Source organism: Acomys russatus, chromosome 14 (assembly GCF_903995435.1).
Source record: "Acomys russatus chromosome 14, mAcoRus1.1, whole genome shotgun sequence".
NCBI classification, from domain to species: Eukaryota; Metazoa; Chordata; class Mammalia; order Rodentia; family Muridae; genus Acomys; species Acomys russatus.
Window position 1 is genome coordinate 24804204 of NC_067150.1, and position 16643 is coordinate 24820846.

General features: G+C 47.2%; 1 protein-coding gene across 1 annotated transcript in view; it reads right to left on the reverse strand.

Annotated features, from left to right (window-relative positions):
- St14 (ST14 transmembrane serine protease matriptase) overlaps positions 1-16643 on the reverse strand; it is a 41112-nt gene that overhangs the window by 6881 nt on the left and 17588 nt on the right. Inside the window, exons 2-11 of the mRNA XM_051156114.1 lie at positions 9816-9975; positions 9340-9467; positions 9061-9131; positions 7856-8013; positions 7623-7658; positions 7144-7384; positions 3610-3749; positions 2825-2922; positions 2261-2370; positions 2007-2137 (exon numbers count right to left, since the gene is read on the reverse strand). Coding sequence (XP_051012071.1) covers positions 2007-2137; positions 2261-2370; positions 2825-2922; positions 3610-3749; positions 7144-7384; positions 7623-7658; positions 7856-8013; positions 9061-9131; positions 9340-9467; positions 9816-9975 — 1273 coding nt within the window. The remainder of the gene's footprint in view (positions 1-2006; positions 2138-2260; positions 2371-2824; positions 2923-3609; positions 3750-7143; positions 7385-7622; positions 7659-7855; positions 8014-9060; positions 9132-9339; positions 9468-9815; positions 9976-16643) is intronic.

Consider the following 16643-nt stretch of genomic DNA (forward strand, 5'->3'; position numbering starts at 1 on the left):
CACATGCATGCAGTGCCCATGGAGGACAGAAGAGGCTGTCATATCCTCTGGAACTGGGCTTAACAGAGTTGTTAACCAACTGCCACATGAGTGCTGGGAACCAAACCTAGGTCCCCTGCAAGAGCAACAAGTGCTCTTAATCACTGCGCCATCTCTGAAAGGGATCCAAGTGGCTAGAGCGTGGCAAACATTGTGACAGGTTTTGCCCTTCCCTTCTTCCTAAAAACCGTTACATTCCTAAAGCTAGCTCCAAAGTCCACTCCCTTGTTTGGCCACTTCCTTCTCCTGAGGCTGACTACCAAGGTCCAGATACCAAACTACTGAAGTCCTGCAATCAAAAGATCCCTCTGGCTCAGCTAATTATCGTGCCCAATTAAAATTAAACAACTCAGCCCGCCGTGGTGGTGTGGTGGCCCATGCCTGGAATCCCAGCCCTCAGGGAGGCAGGGGCAGGTGGAGCACTGTGAGTCGAGGCAAGCCTGGTCTACAAAATGAGTCCAAGGCACCTAAGATCATGCAGAGAAACCTTGTCTCATAAAACCAATAATAAATAAATAAAAACCTCATCCTAACACGAGGTTTCCCATTGTACCTTTATAAACATCTGTCTCCTCTCTCTCCAGAGGCAGACCTTTGTCCCCCAGGGTAAAGATCCTGTCCTCCTCTTCCTCGTTGCTTTCCCTTTCTCCCTCATCCTCTAGCTCTTGACTTTGTCACTTGTCCCTGCCCTCTGTCCCTCTGGGGCAAATAAATCTCCTTTGTGCTAAGAACCTGGTCTTGGAGTATCTTGAGCCGACTTCAAGCTTCCCTTGGATCTCGCTAGCCCCTGCAGTTATAGTTTTCATTAAATGTCACTTCTGGTGTTTATAATGCCTTCCGAAGGGTTATTCCATAATACAGGGCTGAAATTAAAAGTTACAGGTTGACCATCCCTCGGGCAAAACACCAAAGCCCAGAATGTTGCAGAATCTGAGCTTTTTCAGAGCTGACATGATGCCATGGGCAGAAAGCCATACACCTGACCTCGTGTGACTAGCCAAACACAGATGTGCTGATATAATGCTATAAAGGGGCCCAAGAGAAAAAAAAAAAAGAGCTTCATCTTTGCATATGTGTGTGTGGTATGTGTGTATATATTCCTGTGCCGATGGGTGGTGCACATACATGTCTGTGCACATAGAGGCTGGAAGCCAATATCAGGTGTCTTCCTCCATCACCTTTTCCTTTTTTAGTCAGGCTTTCTCACTGAACCTGGAGCACATCAATTCAGCTCTCCCATGTCTGCCTCTCCTGATCTGTGTCACGCAGCCCAATCTCTATGTGGGTGTTCAGAAACCAAACATAGGTTCTCGAGCTATGCGGGAAACATATCTACTATCTGTGCTCTCTCCTCAGCCCCAAATTTCAAGTTTAGACTTGGGTGTCATTCCTAGGATATTTCACTGTGGTATACGCAAAGGTTTTTAAAGCCAAAACCCATGACACTTCCAGACCCAGGTACTTTAGATATGGGACACTCAACCGGTACTTATGTAAGCCAGCAAGCTGATGTTCATGCAGTTAATAGAATTTCCAAATGTTTCCAAACTACAAATTAATCCTGAAAGTGCTAGCAGATTACCAAAGTCACCGGGATGTTGAACCAAAGAGGCGTGGCCTCAGGAAGTGGGGAAGGGTGTCCTCAGGCTCCCTGCCTCACTATGGGAAGCCAGCGGGAAAGCACAGGATGTACCAGCATTTGCTCTCCGTCTCTTGTGCTGGGGATCGAACCCAGAGCCTTGCAGGTGCTTAGGCAAGGCCTCTTAACACAGAGAAACACCACCCCTAGCCTAGCCGTTTTAAATAAACAGACTTTAAAAATAAATAAATAAACAGGCTTGTTTTCCTTCAAAGCTGCTGCGAGTGAGAGGCACCTGATGCTCTGCTCTCTCAGAGGAAGCACAGCACAGAACAGGGAGCGCTTCCTGTACCAGTCCCTCCGACCTGAACCAGCCACGTTCACTCACGGTCATTGGAGTCGTAGGAGAGGTACTCAGCGAGGAACCCAGTGTCCGTGTAGGAGTGATCAGAATGGAAGCGGACTGTAATCTCGCTGCTGTTGCTGCTGACAACAAACTGGGGTCTCTCACCACAGTACCTAGATGGCAAAGAGTGAGAGGCTGAGGGCGATTCGGCTGGCAGCCAGACAACTGGGGGTGGGGGATGCCTGGGACCAGCCCTCCCAACCTCCGGGATGATGGCTACACCCCTAGGGGCTCACTTCTCCCCGTTGATCTCCACATAGTCCTTGGGGCAGGTGCCCAGTGGTATGTTGGGATCCACCAGATAGAAGAGTTTGAAGCGCACTTTCACATTCTGGTTGTTGGGCACCTGAACAGAGAGATACTTTGGGGACCCTGGCTTCTTTTGCTGCTTCTTAACCCAAAGGATGTCCATGGGAGGGCAATGGGGAACATGGCTTCTCTTCTTAATAGCAATGGACGCTCCCCCCCTCCCTCTCTCTCTCTCCCTCACTCTCTCTCTCCCTCCCTCTCTCCCTCCCTCCCTCTCTCTCTCTCTCCCTCTCTTTTTTTTTTTTTTAGGTTTTAAATTTCACTTTAAGTGATACAGAAAATATAAAAATAATATATATAGTATTACCACATAATCCTTAAAGAAATCCTTAAAGTTTACCTCCTAGGACATATGTCTGGTTGTGGCTAGTCCTGCAGCAAAGACCCTAGTCTTGTGGACCCGTTAATGTGGCTCTTTTGGGATGTTAAAGTCATCTCCCCGCCCCTCTGCTCTTCATCAAGTTGTACATACGTCCCCCCAAAACTCCTACCTTGATATTCCACGTGCAGTTGATGTTGGGTGGGTAGTGGCCTGGGAAGTAGGGGCTGCTAAATGTCCCTTGGGCTCGACTCAAAAAACCACCACAGCCTAAGAGGAAAGGCAGGAGAAAGTGGGAAATTGAAGGACCTCCTTAGCCAGAGGGCGTGGGAAGAGCTGACAAGCTTCACAGCACCTGTACTCAAACAGGACACTGGACACTGGCAAGGTGCTCACGCCAACTGCTTTTTAAAAGTGGTCCCTTAGGGGGCTAGAGAAGATGGCTCAGAAGTTAAGAGCACTGTCTGCTCTTCCAGAGGTCCCGAGTTCAATTCCCAGCAACCACATGGTGGCTCACAACCATCTATAATGAGATCTGGTGCCCTCTGGTATATAAAATAAGTAAATAAATGTTTTTTTTTTTAAAAAGAAGGGGGGGAGTGATCCCTTAGCTGGGCATGGTGGCGCACACCTTTAACCTCAGAATTCAGGGGGCAGAGGCAGGCAGACCTCTATGAGTTGAGGCAATCTAGTCTACACAGTGAGTTCCAGGACAGCCAGAGCCACACACTGAGACCCTGTCTCAACAACCATACCCTAAAAATAAATTTTAAAAATAAAAAAAAAAAAAGAATGGTCTTTGGCCTGGGTGGTCACCAAAATGCCCTTTGGTTTCATCTTCTAACCTATTCCAAGAGAGGCCAGTCTGCCAACCTCCGGGGTTCAGGAAACCCTCTAGGGCCTGCACCCCATCTGCAGCCTGGAAGCATGCCCGTCATTGGCCCCACTCATTCTTACTGCTCATCTTGGGCAGCTGGAAGAAGGTGGCCTCAAAGCCAGGGTGCCGGCGGTCAGTGTTGGTTATCAGCGTGACGAGGAAGACGTTCTGGGAGGAGAGGAAAGTCAGGTTGTAGGAGGGAGGGTAGGTGCCACACAGCCTGCAAGGCAGAGGGATGGAGTTAGTGACAGAGACAAAGCTCAGGCCTTTCACTCCAAAGTAGAGAGCCCAGAGGACCCGATTCCAAACCCTGGACCCAAACACAGAAGGCCAAGGGCAAGGTCAAAAGGCTTTCAGAAGAACAGATCATGGTGGCACACACCTGAAGCCCCAGCATTGGGAGGCTGAGATATGAAGATTTTTGAGTTCAAGGCTAGCCTGTGCTACAAAGTAAGGTTGTTTTGGAGAACAGGTCTCTCTGTGTAGTGCCCCAGCTAGCCTCAAATTCTCATCTTTCTGCCTCAGTCTCCTGAGTGCTGGAGTTACAGGCATATACTGCTTAATTCTTTTATATTTTATTTTACTGTTCTGCTTTTTTTAAATCAGGTATAAATGTAATCAATAGTATTTATTTTGGTGGCTACAGTGTGGCTGGAACATCCTGTGCCTTCTGCAAGTTGCACGGTGAGAACCGTAGGATGTTGGAATTTGTGGTCCACTCCAAGACTGCATTACCAGCCAGTGAAGCTCCCTGAGCTACAGACTGGCCTGGGGATCCAATGGAGTTTTGAGACCCACTAGACAGGCCAGTGAAGGAGACCTTAAAGCACTTGCATGTGGAGTTCCCTCCAATAAGAGTGTGGGGCCCTCAGAGCTTTTCAGCTGTCTCCTTGACAACAGATGAAAGAAGGCTTCAGTGGGTTAGCACCAGGATGGAGGGGTTTACCAGAGGCCATTTGTGGCCACTACACTGCACACAAATCCTGTGGATAGCATAACCGTGCTCAGCCTTAAATCTGGATGTTTTGAGGAGCTCAGACCCTCAGAACAAAGCACACTATACGTTTGTTCCTCATAGCTCCTGCAGGGACTTGTGTACACCTGCGAGCTGCCGACAGAAAGAAAGCTAGCAATTATTTTGCTTGCTTGCTTGCTTGCTTGCTTGCTTGCTTGCTTATTTGTCTTGGAGAAAAGGTCTCACTATGGAACTTTAGCCACTTGGACTCAGATATCTGCCTGCCTTTGCCTTGTGAGTGCTGAAATTAAAGGCGTGCACCTGGCTAGGCCTTTTTGTAATACTTTCTTATTAAGAACACGCCAAATGGGGACTGGAGGGATGGCTCAGTGGCTTAGAGCCCTTGCTGCTCTCCCAGAGCACCCGACTTCCATCCCCAGCACCCATGCTGGTCAGCTGACACTTAATTGCACACAGCCCCAGCTCCAGGGCATTGGGCACCTTCTTCTGCCCTCTGCACACTCATGGCATTCACTTGCACATCCTATCTACAGATAAAAAAAAAAAAATCAATAAATCTTTACAAAACCAAAAAACAACTTGGCAGACAGTTCTCGGTGGCTGGTTTGTGTTCCTTTCTCTTCAGAGTTGGGACTGAACTCAGCCCCACAGGAGCACTTACTCAGCTACTGAGCCCTAGCCCCAGCCCCAGCCCCAGCCCCAGCCCCAGCCAATGCTTTGATATTTACTGACTCAAAATCCCCACAGCAATGTACAGTAGGCACTAGAACCATGTGCTACAGGTAACGGCACTGGAGCAAAGAGGTTGAGAAGCTTGCCCAAGATGCTGTGCCTAATGTGTGACAAAAGGGGCGTGGGGGCACACATCTTTATTCCCAGCCCAGGAAGCAGAGGCAGACAGATCTCTGTGAATTGGAGGCCAGCTTTGTCTACACAAAGTCCCCGTCTCAAAAGCAAAAAAATAAAACAAGTAACAACAAAACAACCAAATACAGTATAACCCCTTCTAGAACTGTGCACGCACACTTGTACACACACACACACGCACGCACGCACGCACGCACGTACATGCACATACACACACTTTTGTCAGGCTGAACCCAACAGCGGTGGATTCTATATGGTGAGGAAAGGAGTCTCTGTGATGATTCGAAGCCATCAACTTAATCATCTAAAATCACCCAGGAAATGAACGTTTGACCTTTGGATGTGCAAAGGGGATGTGCAAACAGGGTGGGAGGATGGGTGAGGCCCCTGGACCATATAAAATGGAGAAAGAGATGCCAATCATTGCTCTCGGCTTCCTGATTGCAGCTGCACTAAGGCCAGCTCCCTCAAGCTCCTGCCACTGTGACTTCCCTCCCATGGGGGGCTGTGACCTAGAACCATGAGGCGGACAACCCTTTCTCTCTTACATGGCCGTTTATCACAGCCGCAGGAAAGAGAAGACAGTCACAGTCACTCGCTCTCCTGCTTGCTCATTTCTAATGTTTTCCCTACTATCATTAGTAGTTTGTGTGAGAGACAAGGAGAGACAGGGCCTCACACTTTTAGCCCAGGCTGTTCTAGAACTCACTAGGTAGCCGAGACGATCCTCCTCCCTCAGTTTTCTGAATGCTAGGACTCAGTACGAACTACCATGCCTGGCTTTAGGCTTTTCTGGGGATGAGGGGGGTACCTCCTTTTTGCATAATTAACAGTTAGGAAAGATGTTTATAGAGAAATGAGAAAAGGACTCAGTCGTGACTGTTCAGCTGTGATTTGGGCCAGGATGGATAGAAGGCTTTGACCTGCATCAAGAAGAGGCTGGCCATCCCCCAACACCCTTGAAGCTGTGAGAACTCCATCCTGACATGAGCTTTCTGCAGCACCCATCTTGGGCCAGCCCCCACCCCGAGCAGATTTATTTAGTTATTAAAGATTTGTTTATTTTTTATTATTATGTATACAGCATTGTGCTTGCATGTACACCTGCAGGCCAGAAGAAAGCATCAGATCACATTATAGATGATTGTGAACCACCTAGTAGTTGCTGGGAATTGAACTCAGGACCTCTGGAAGAGCAGGCAGTGCTCTTAACCTCTGAGCCATCTCTCCAGCCTCAAGCAGATTTATTAATGACACCTTTATTTTCTGTAATTCTGATACTCGGACGTCTGTGGTTCTGCCCTCATGGTACCAGCAGTCCCTAGAGGCTATTAGAGTCATCTCTCAATGCCTGGAGCTCCCAGCATTGCACTGCCAGCTGAGGTAAACTGTGTTGTCCCATGTCCCTTCCTCTCAGGAATTGTAACAAACCTTTTCAATGGTAACTATCTCCTGAACCACAGGCCTGGCTGGCTGTACCTGCTTGATCATAAGCCTGCTTTTCTGGCAGCAGGCTCGAGTTCTCTCAGCAGTCAGGGAAGCCCGAACTTCTCTGATTGACACTGCCAAAGCCAAGGAGCTCCTGGCCCACTCCCGGAAGCTCACACAGGTGTGTACCATACCTGCCCTCCACTGTCTGTTGCACAGTAGCCTGTGGCCAAAATGTCACAAACTGTATCCCAAGCCTATACTGCCATCTGTTTAGATGGTCCATCTCAGCCAGGGCCAGGCTCCCTCAGCCAGGACCTCCTCTCCTTCCCAGGACACTCACCGCACCACAGCATGGGGCTCCACGGGGCTCAGCGTATCATACACGGTGACCAAGTCACTGTCATGCTCATCACAGGGAGCCACGTCAAAGCTGCGGAAGGTGAGGCTCAGCACGGAGTCGGCGTCACCCCGCAGGACCCACTGGCAGCGGGCATGAGCTGGGTACGGGCTGTTGGGGAATCCAGGGGTGGTGAAGCGCGTCACCTCCCCAGCACGGGCATGCAGGGCAAAACTGCAGCTGTCTGCGTGGGAGACAAGACAGAAAGAAGGTGTGGACCGGGCAGGCCACGTCCCAGGCCTAGCCCCACCCACCCCAGTACATTCCCCTGCCATAGACACAAGGAAGAGGCTTTGGAGGGGAAGGGAAAAGGAAAAAGAGGGGCTGCTGGCCTATCAACGCCACCTGACTTCTCGGGACCCTGTGGCTTAGAGGGCACCTGGCCAGACTCCTTCTCTGCCAGGAGTCAACATGATACTTACTGTCCTGAGTCCTCTGCAGCATCCTGGGGTCAGTAGCTGAAGAGCAAGAAGGCAAACGTTTTACCGAACCTATCGATTTCCTCACTCTTGCTTCCTTATTACCCGGAGGGAGGTGCCAGTCAGCAGGCAGGCTGAGTCCCGCCAGGCCACCTGAGCCTGTGAGCGTTGGTCTCCCGACCCACTCCTCTACGGGCTGGCTCACACATTCCCACCCTGGTCTGGCCCGTACTCACGGAAAGCCACCACAGAGGTCAACACAAAGGATTTCAGCGCCCGTGCTCGGGGTGGCAATGTGACCATTCGCTCCACAGCCATGGCGCGATCAACCTCTTCCGCCAGGTGTGGGGGGATGCTGAACTCTGACAAGTAGTAGGCGATGACACTGCCTTCGCTGGGGAGACAGAGGGAGCCTAAGATGGGGCATTCCAGAGCCTACATGCTATACTACTGAGGCACACACATGGCAGTTCACGATACTCTGAGAGATGCTAGCCCTGCCTCAGGCTCTCTGTGCCACCCACCCGCATTTGTCCTTGGTCAAGCAGACATGACCTAGGGCCAGCTCAAGTTTAGGAGTGAAGAGAAAAGCTGGGCTGGGCTAGAGCTCCCAGAGGCTCAGTAGAATCTCCTTGGCTCTGATTGCTGATTTGAGACAGGGAAGAGAATGCTGCCTGCTACCCTTCATTCCAGAAGCTTCAACTGAACAAGCAAAATAAAAGTACTTTGGAGCTGGGTGTGGTAGCCCACACCTGAAATCCCAGATACTGAGCCAGAAAGGACTGCAAGTTTAAGGCTAGCCTGGGCAACGTGAGGAGATGATGTTTCAAAAAAAAAAAAAAAAAGCAAAAGAAGAGGCAGAGGTCGTCAGCTCGGTGGCAGAGTGCTCAGCATCAACTATCAGGACCACACACTTGCACACTGGGAGGCAGACACAGTGATTCCAGCCCATAGTCCCAGCTACTCATGAGGCAGAGGTAGGCAGATCTCTGTGACTTCAAGGCCAGCCTGGTCTGCAAATCTGGTGGAGGATAACCAAGGCTACACAAAGAAACCCTGTCTCAGAAAACCAAAACCAAACCAAGCCAAACAAACAAAAAATGGAGGGGAGGGGAGGGGAGCTGTGAGGCAATGGGTTCTACCCCCTGTGCTGCAGAAAAACAAAGTAAATGAACACTTTGGCAAAAAGTCTATTTTTTTTTTTTTTAAATGCACACAGAAGCCCTTCCTGGGCACCCCAACTCCCTCAAATCCAATTTAGAAAATGAATATCTTTATGAATATACCACATGGGGTAGCGCCTGTGAAAACAGTGTCTGCGGACTTTCCCCAGCCAGCCCCATCAATCCTTGCCCGGAAGACAGAGGACCAGGCATTCTAGGTCACCTGCACAAGGGACCGACACACTGATCCTGTTCCCGTCAAAGCCTCCAGCGCCCACCTGAAGGCAATCACAGTCGACCTCTTGTGGTAGGGACCCAGGACAGGCACTCCATCGTACAACAGCTTTAGCTGAGGGGACAAACACAAGGCTTACAGCTGGCCAGACAGTAGAAATGACCCCGGCCCGGCTGCTCCCAAGCTCTACCCAGCCCCGCCCCCCAGGGCTCTGAGAGCGAAGATTAGACAAGTCCTTTCTAAAGGGGCGGGGGGGAGGGGCGGGGGGGGCGGGGCGCTGAGGCGGGCAGGGCCGAAGGACTTTCCCAGGGACTAGACTCACCGCTTCCTTCACCTGGTTGGCCAGGCTTATAAACTCTGTGGAGTTTGGGTTCTCATAAGCATCCAGAAATTTCTCATTTGTGACCCTCAGATGGCCATTGAAGACCTTTTGGACCCGCACGTTCCGGTCTGCCAAAGGCAAAGAAGTGATCATAGACGATGACGCAACCCCACCAGTCCCACCCTGTTGCCCTCAGCTGGGAGGAACAAATGCCAAGAGGGGCCAGATCTGAACAGCCCCCCCCCCCCCCACCCCGGCCCCCCCCCTCCCCCCGTCATTCACCAGCATGGCCTGAACCGGCTCAGGGAGACAGCACACTGGGCCCTTCCCACTAATGCCTCTCCCCCACCCCCCCCCCCTGGCCCCATTCTCTCCCTGTCCATCACTGGTCGCCCTTTGCTCTGCCCGCTAAGGGAAGAGGGGAAACCACCTCTCTGTCACCCTCAGTCACCTTCCACAACCTCCACAGTACTCACAATGGAAGTGCCACACCAGCAAGCCAGCCGTGAGTGAGAGCAAGAAGAAGCTGACTAGGACAACTGCCAGCACCACCCAGCGCCTGGAGCCTGGCTTCTCCACTATCTTGGCATTGTTCACAGGCAGGAACTCCACACCTTCCTCAAAGCCATTCATGTTCTAAACAGGAAGAGGTTACAGGGCTCAGAAAGGCTCTTCAACAGCTCTGGTTCTCTGTCACTTGTGAGCTTGGGGGAACCAAGACTGGGCAATAGAGAAAAGGCTGCACCCAGGGGTGCAAGACACCATGCCAGTGGAAGAAATGGAGGTGCTTCTGTCCACACCCCAGTGGCTGGAGGGCATGAACTGCCCAACAAAACCCAGAGCAATGGGCGCTGGCATATTCCTACAAGTCCAGCACCTTGGAAGTGAGGGCAGCAGATCAGGGGTTCAAGACCAGCTCCAGCTACATAAGCAGTTTGAAGCCAGCCTGACCTACATGAAACCTGTTTCCGGACAAAACCAAACAAGTGCAAGACTTCAGGAGTGTCTACACCCAGCGCTGTAGATCTGGACTTGTGCAAAATGTCTTTGGCGTAAGTGACTGCCAGGTGTCTCTTTCCCAGATTTATGACTTTGTGACCCATTTAGTCTAACTAGGGCATGCGTGAGCATGCATGTGCGTCTCTCTCTCTCTCTCTCTCTCTCTCTCTCTCTCTCTCTCTCTCTCTCTCTCTCTCTCTCTGCATGTGTGTGTGTGAGAGAGAGAGAGAGAGAGACAGAGACAGACTTGGATGGGAACTATCCATTGGTGAACTGGGCATCACCAGTGGGAGGACAAGTGAGGACAATGACTTCCCCTTTCCCTGTGAGTTCAGGAAGGAGAGGTAGGGCCCCTGAGCAGCCCTCCATCCATGCCTGACTGCTGACCCACTGCAGATAGTCACAGCCGCTGTGACGTCATGATTGCAGTGGCTGTGCCTTGCCTAAAGATGGTATTTTGCAATCCTCCTGAATATCTTTCTTCTTTTCACCTCCTCTAACACAACGTTCCCTGGGTCTTGGGACTTAGAGAAGAGCAGTTTAAGTGTCTTTAGGGCTAAACCCTTATCCATCACTTATTCACAGCACCCTGAGCAGCCAAGAGTCTTCGCATTCGATGTCACATTATCACAGTACTAACACTGATATGATAGACTCCACCGCAGGCCACATTGGAACACTTGCGTCTCAAAGTCTCTGTCATAATAGATTCCACAGACGCACATCTCAGAGGTAGGCACTTAAAAAAAAGATTTCATTCCACTTCTCTCAGAAGTCACTATACAGAACAGACTGACCTCAAATTCTCAGAGATACCCCTGTCTCTGCATCCTCAGTGCTGGGATTAAAGGCATGCACCCCTCCTGCCCAGCTAACATTTAAAAATTATGTGTATGTGTGTGGATATGTGCAGGTGGGTGCAAGTGCCCAGGGAGGCTATAACAGGGTGTCAGATCACCTGGAGCTAGAGTTACAAGTATTTGTAAACTGTCTGGTGGGGGCAAATTTGGGTTCTCTGGAAGAGCAGTAACTGCTCTTTCCTGCTGACCCCTGATTTACTAAGATAATGTAAATCATAATGTCCCCCTTCCTTTTTTTTTTTTTTTTTTTTTTTTTTTTTGAGACAGGATTTCTCTACATAATAGCCCTGCTGTCCTGGAGTCACTTTGTAGACCAGGCTGGCCTCGAACTTACAGAGATCCACCGGCCTCTGCCGACCGAGTGCTGGAATTAAAGGCGTGCACCACAACGCCCAGCCCTCCCTTCCTTTTTTCTTCTCTATCCTCCCAAGGTTATAGAACCAAAGTTGTTCGGTTTTGGGTTTTTTGTTTGTTTTTGTTTTTTGCTTTTAAAGATATACTGCTATGGGTAATGGTTGACATTTGTAACCCTAGCACTCAGCAGGCAAGGGACAGTAAGACTGCCAGCTTAAAGCAAGCCTGGACTACATAGCAAACACCATGCCAACTTGGGCTACAAAGCAATACACTGCCTCAAAACAAAACAACTCTCTCAAACCAAACAAATCATTAAAAACAAAAACAAGCAAACAAACAAAAACCCCAGCCAGGTGTGGTAGCACACACCTGTAATCCCAGCACTCAGGGAGGCACAGGCAGATGGATCACTGTGAGTTTGAGGACAGCCTGGTCTATAAAGCGAATCCAGGACAGCCAAGGCTACACAGAGAAACTCTTGTCTCGAAAACAAAACAAACAAACAAAATACAACCAAACATAAATGAGTAAATAAATAAACCTCTTTTCATTAGACTATTTCACTCAGTTTTGTTTCCTCTCCTATATAATTTATTTCAATAAACATGCAAGTTTTAACATATAATTGCTAAGACCTTGTAATTTTTTTTTTCACCCTTCCCCATTTGAAGTGTGTCAAACACTCTCTTTGTTTTTATTTTTCTCCCTGTGAGCCTCTCTCCTCCTCATATCTGCTGTGAACTGCCCTTCCTCATCACCTGGGCACCTCTTGTGTCTTTCCTTGAAAACCTGTTTCCTAAAATGCCATGCCTTCATCTCTTGTGGCTCATTCTACTTTTATTTAGTTTTTCCTTTTGTTGTTGTTGTTGTTTTTATTGGTTTTCTGAGAAAAGTTCTCAACTCCATAGCCTAGGCTGACCTAGAACCGACTATTTAGCCCAGGATAGGCTTGAACTCGGTGATTCTCCTGCCTTGGAGAATCATGAGCACTTACTCATCACACACACACACACACACACACACACACACACACACACATTTTTTTCCTTTGTTTTGTTTTTTAGGGACACGGTTTCTCTGTGTAGCCTTGGTTGTACTGGAACTAGCTCTGTAGATCAGGGTATGCCAACACACTTTTAATCACAGCACTCAGGAGGCAGAGACAAGTGCGCCTCTGTGTGCTCAAGGCCAGCGTGGTCGACCCAGTGAGTTCTAGAATGGTTTGGGCCTCATAAAGAGATCCGATCTCCAAAAAAAAAATTTTTTTTAATATACTTTTTTCTACACGCACATTTGTTGATAGTTGGGATGGGTATAGAATTATGGGGTTAAAATAATTTCCATTTTGAACTTTGAAAACATTATGTTTCTAATTTTGCTTCTGAGATCATAAATCTGTTATCTCTCATTTAACGACTTGTCTTTTTCTGAAAACCTTGAAACAGACTCTGAATAGGCTCTGAATCTCCTTATCCTGCAGTCACCATATGTCCTCTGAGTTTGGAAATTTCCATGGTTTAATCTAAGAAATTTTTTCTTGTGGTATTTCTTTTTTTGTTATTGTTTGTTTTGTTTTGTTTTTGTTTTTTGAGACAGAGTTTCTCTGAATAGCCTTGGCTGTCCTGGACTCATTTTGTAGACCAGGCTGGCCTCACAGTGATCTGCCTGCCTTTGCCTCCTGAGTGATGGGATTAAAGATGTAAGCCACCATGCCCAGCCTTAATATTTCTTGATTTATTTCTCTCCTTTATTTTCTCTGTTCTACTTTTTTCCTAACTATATTGATCCTTACTTACCTTTTCTCTGTATTAGCCATATCATTCTTTAACTTTTATTGAGGTGGCTCATGTTTGCTACCAGCACTTTAATAAGGTTTTTTTTTTTAATTTCTTCCTCTTTTATTATGTCTTATATTTGTTTTGTAGATACATGCTTTTCTCTTTATATTTCTCTTAAGTACCTTCTCTTTGTATTGAAGTTTTTCTTCAAATGGTCAAGGATGCTTCAATTTCCATTCACATCATTGAGTGTTTAAAGCTTCTACTTTGGGGTACTGCTATGGTTGGATCTGAAGTGTCCCCGCAGGCTTGTGTTTTCACTGTTTGTCCCCTACAGGGTAGGCTAAGGAAACTTTGCTGGACGAAGCCTTAGATGGAGCCCATCAAAGCCAGGGGAAGCTTGTCCTGAGGAGCCGGCTTCAGTCAGGCACTTCAGTCACGGCAATGAAAAGCTACCAAATACAAACACGTATCTATAGATGTGCAACCAACAAAATAATGAATAAGAGCTTCCTTCTAGGCTCCTTCCCTGATTCCCTGCCTTGTCTCCAAGCAACCACTACTTACCGCCACTAAAGACTCATTTACTTTTTCTAGAACTCAACATGTGTTGGTACTTTTCTAGTGCTACGATAAAACAACATGATCAAAGGCTGGAGAGGTAGCTCAGAGGCTAAGGGCACAGGCTGCTCTTCCAAAGGTCAGGAGTTCAAAACCTAAAGACTACGTAGTGGCTCATAACCATCTATAATGAGATCTGGTGCCCTCATCTGGCATGCAGGCATACATGGAGGCAGAATACAGAATACTGTAAAAATTAATAAATAAATAAATCTTTAAAAAAACAAAACCTGATCAAGACAGCTTGTAGAAGGAAGGGTTTATCTGGGTTCTAGTGGGATAAGAGTCCATCACCATCAGAGTGAGAAGCATGGCTGCTAGAACTTTAAGCTGAGAGGGTTTATCTCTCCACCCACACAACGAAAGAGGCCAAGTTGGGAATGCTACATGGGTTTTGATACCTCAAAGCCCACCCCCAGTAGCATATTTTCTTCAGCAAGGCCACACCTCCTTAGCCTTTCAAAACAGTGTTCCCAATTGGGGATCACATATGGAAATGCCTGAGGAAATGGAGGACGGCACACTATGTTAATGGAATTACTTAGTAGGTACAAACACCCCTGTAAGGGTCTTTGTGTCAGATACACTTTTATTGCTGTGGGGTGACGATCTAACTGTGGAATATGGTGCATCCATGAGACAGGTACGTGTTGAACTGAGGAACGACCAAATTGTTTCAAAGTGGTTGTGTCATTTTATAGTCTCATTAACAATGCATGACAATTCTGCTCCTTGGCATGGTCAATGGGCTGGTTAGTTTTTGTCAACTGGACAGAAACTAGAGCCACCCGAGAGGAGGGAACCTCAACTGAGAAAATGCTTCCATCAAATTAGCCTGTGGTATGTCTATGTGGCTTTTTTTTTTTTCCTTTTTGGATTGTTGGTTGATGTGAGTGGACCCAGCCCACTGTGGGCAGTTCTATTCCTGAGTAAGAAGTCTTGGGTGATATTTGACCATGTCCCTTGGATGGGGACGCCTGGTGGCACTCAGAGGAAGGATAATATAGGTCACCAAGAAGAGACTCGATACCCTATGAGCATATACAGGGGGAGGAGGTCCCCCTCAGTCACAGACATAGGGGAGGGGAATAGGTAGGGAAGCGGGAGGGAGGGAGGAATGGGAGGATACAAGGGATGGGCTAACAACTGAGATGTAATTTGAATAAATTAATAATAAAAAAAGGGGAAAAAGTAAGTAAACACTATTTTAAATGTGTTTACAGAGATGCTAAATGAATAAATGAAATTTATTCACAATTAAATACAGTTTAAAATTCTATGTTCAATAAATTGCCTATTCAATTTACCATGTAAAAAAAAAGAAGAAGAAGAAGAAGAAGTCTTGGGTGGTATAAGAAAGCAAGCTAAGCTAGTCATAAGGTGAAAGCTAGTAGGCAGTTTACTTCCGTGGAAAGAAAGCTTTGGCTGTTGTTTGAATACTTGTCGTTCTCCTCCCCAACATTGCTTTGGGTCATGGTGTTTATCACAGCAATGGAAAACAAACTAGGTAGGCGGGGTTTTTGATTTTTCACAGGTGCATATGGTCGATCACTGTGGCTTTAAATGGCTTTTCTCTGATGAGTGATAAGGCTGAGTAACTTTGAACTTTTTGTTTACTCTACTGTCATCTGTTTATCTTCTTGGCCTAAGTGTTTTCTCTAATCTTTTGCCTATTCTTTTAATGACTTTTTTCCGATGCTCTTGTCATTGGATTTGAGGATTGTTTACATATATTCTAGATGTAAGTTTTTATACACTTACTACTCTATAGCTTGTGTTTTAATTTCTTAGGAAGGTGTCTGTTTATTTTACTTACTTACTTATTTATTTATTTACTTATTTAATGTATATCAATGCTCTATCTGCATGCATATTTATATACCAGAAGAGGGCATCAGATCTCATTATAGATGGGTGTGATCCACCATGTGGTTACTGGGAATTGAACTAAGGACCTCTGGAAGAGCAGCCAGTATTCTTAACTGCTGAGCCATCCCTCCAGCCCGCACTAAAGTTCTTTTGGGCAGGAATTTTCTGTGTAGCCTTGGCTGTCCTGGAACTAGCTTTGTAGACCAGGCTGGCTTCAAACTGACAGAAATACACTTGCCTCTACCTCCTGAGTGCTGTGATTAAAGACGTGTGCCATTGCCACTACCCAGCTCTTAGGAAGGTCTTTGATGAGCATAGGGTTTTTTATTTGATGATGACCAACCTGTCCGATTTTTTCTTTACTGATTGTGGCTTGTTTTTTGGTTTTGTTTCTTTGTTTTCTTCTCCTTCTTCTTCTTCTTCTTCTTCTTCTTCTTCTTCTTCTTCTTCTTCTTCTTCTTCTTCTTCTCCTTCTCCTTCTTCTCCCCCTCCTCCTCTGCCTCCTCCTCCTCTTTCTTCTTCTTTTTCTTCTTTTTGTGGTTTAGTATTTTATCTAAGCATTTTTGCCTAAGCAAAAGATTCACTCCTACATTTTCTTCTAGAAGTTTAATGGTTTTAGGTTTTAGGTTAGGGCCTATATAACCAAGGGTTTCTGTGGGTCTTTGTTTTCATTTTCATAGCTAGATCTCCAATAATTCTATCCCCTTTAATGACGAATGGTCATTTCTCCTCAGTACCACCTTTGTCAAATGTTCATGTAATTAGCTTTAGCTTTATTTCCAGACGAATTGGTTCTACCAAGCTACCTGTCTATGCTTTC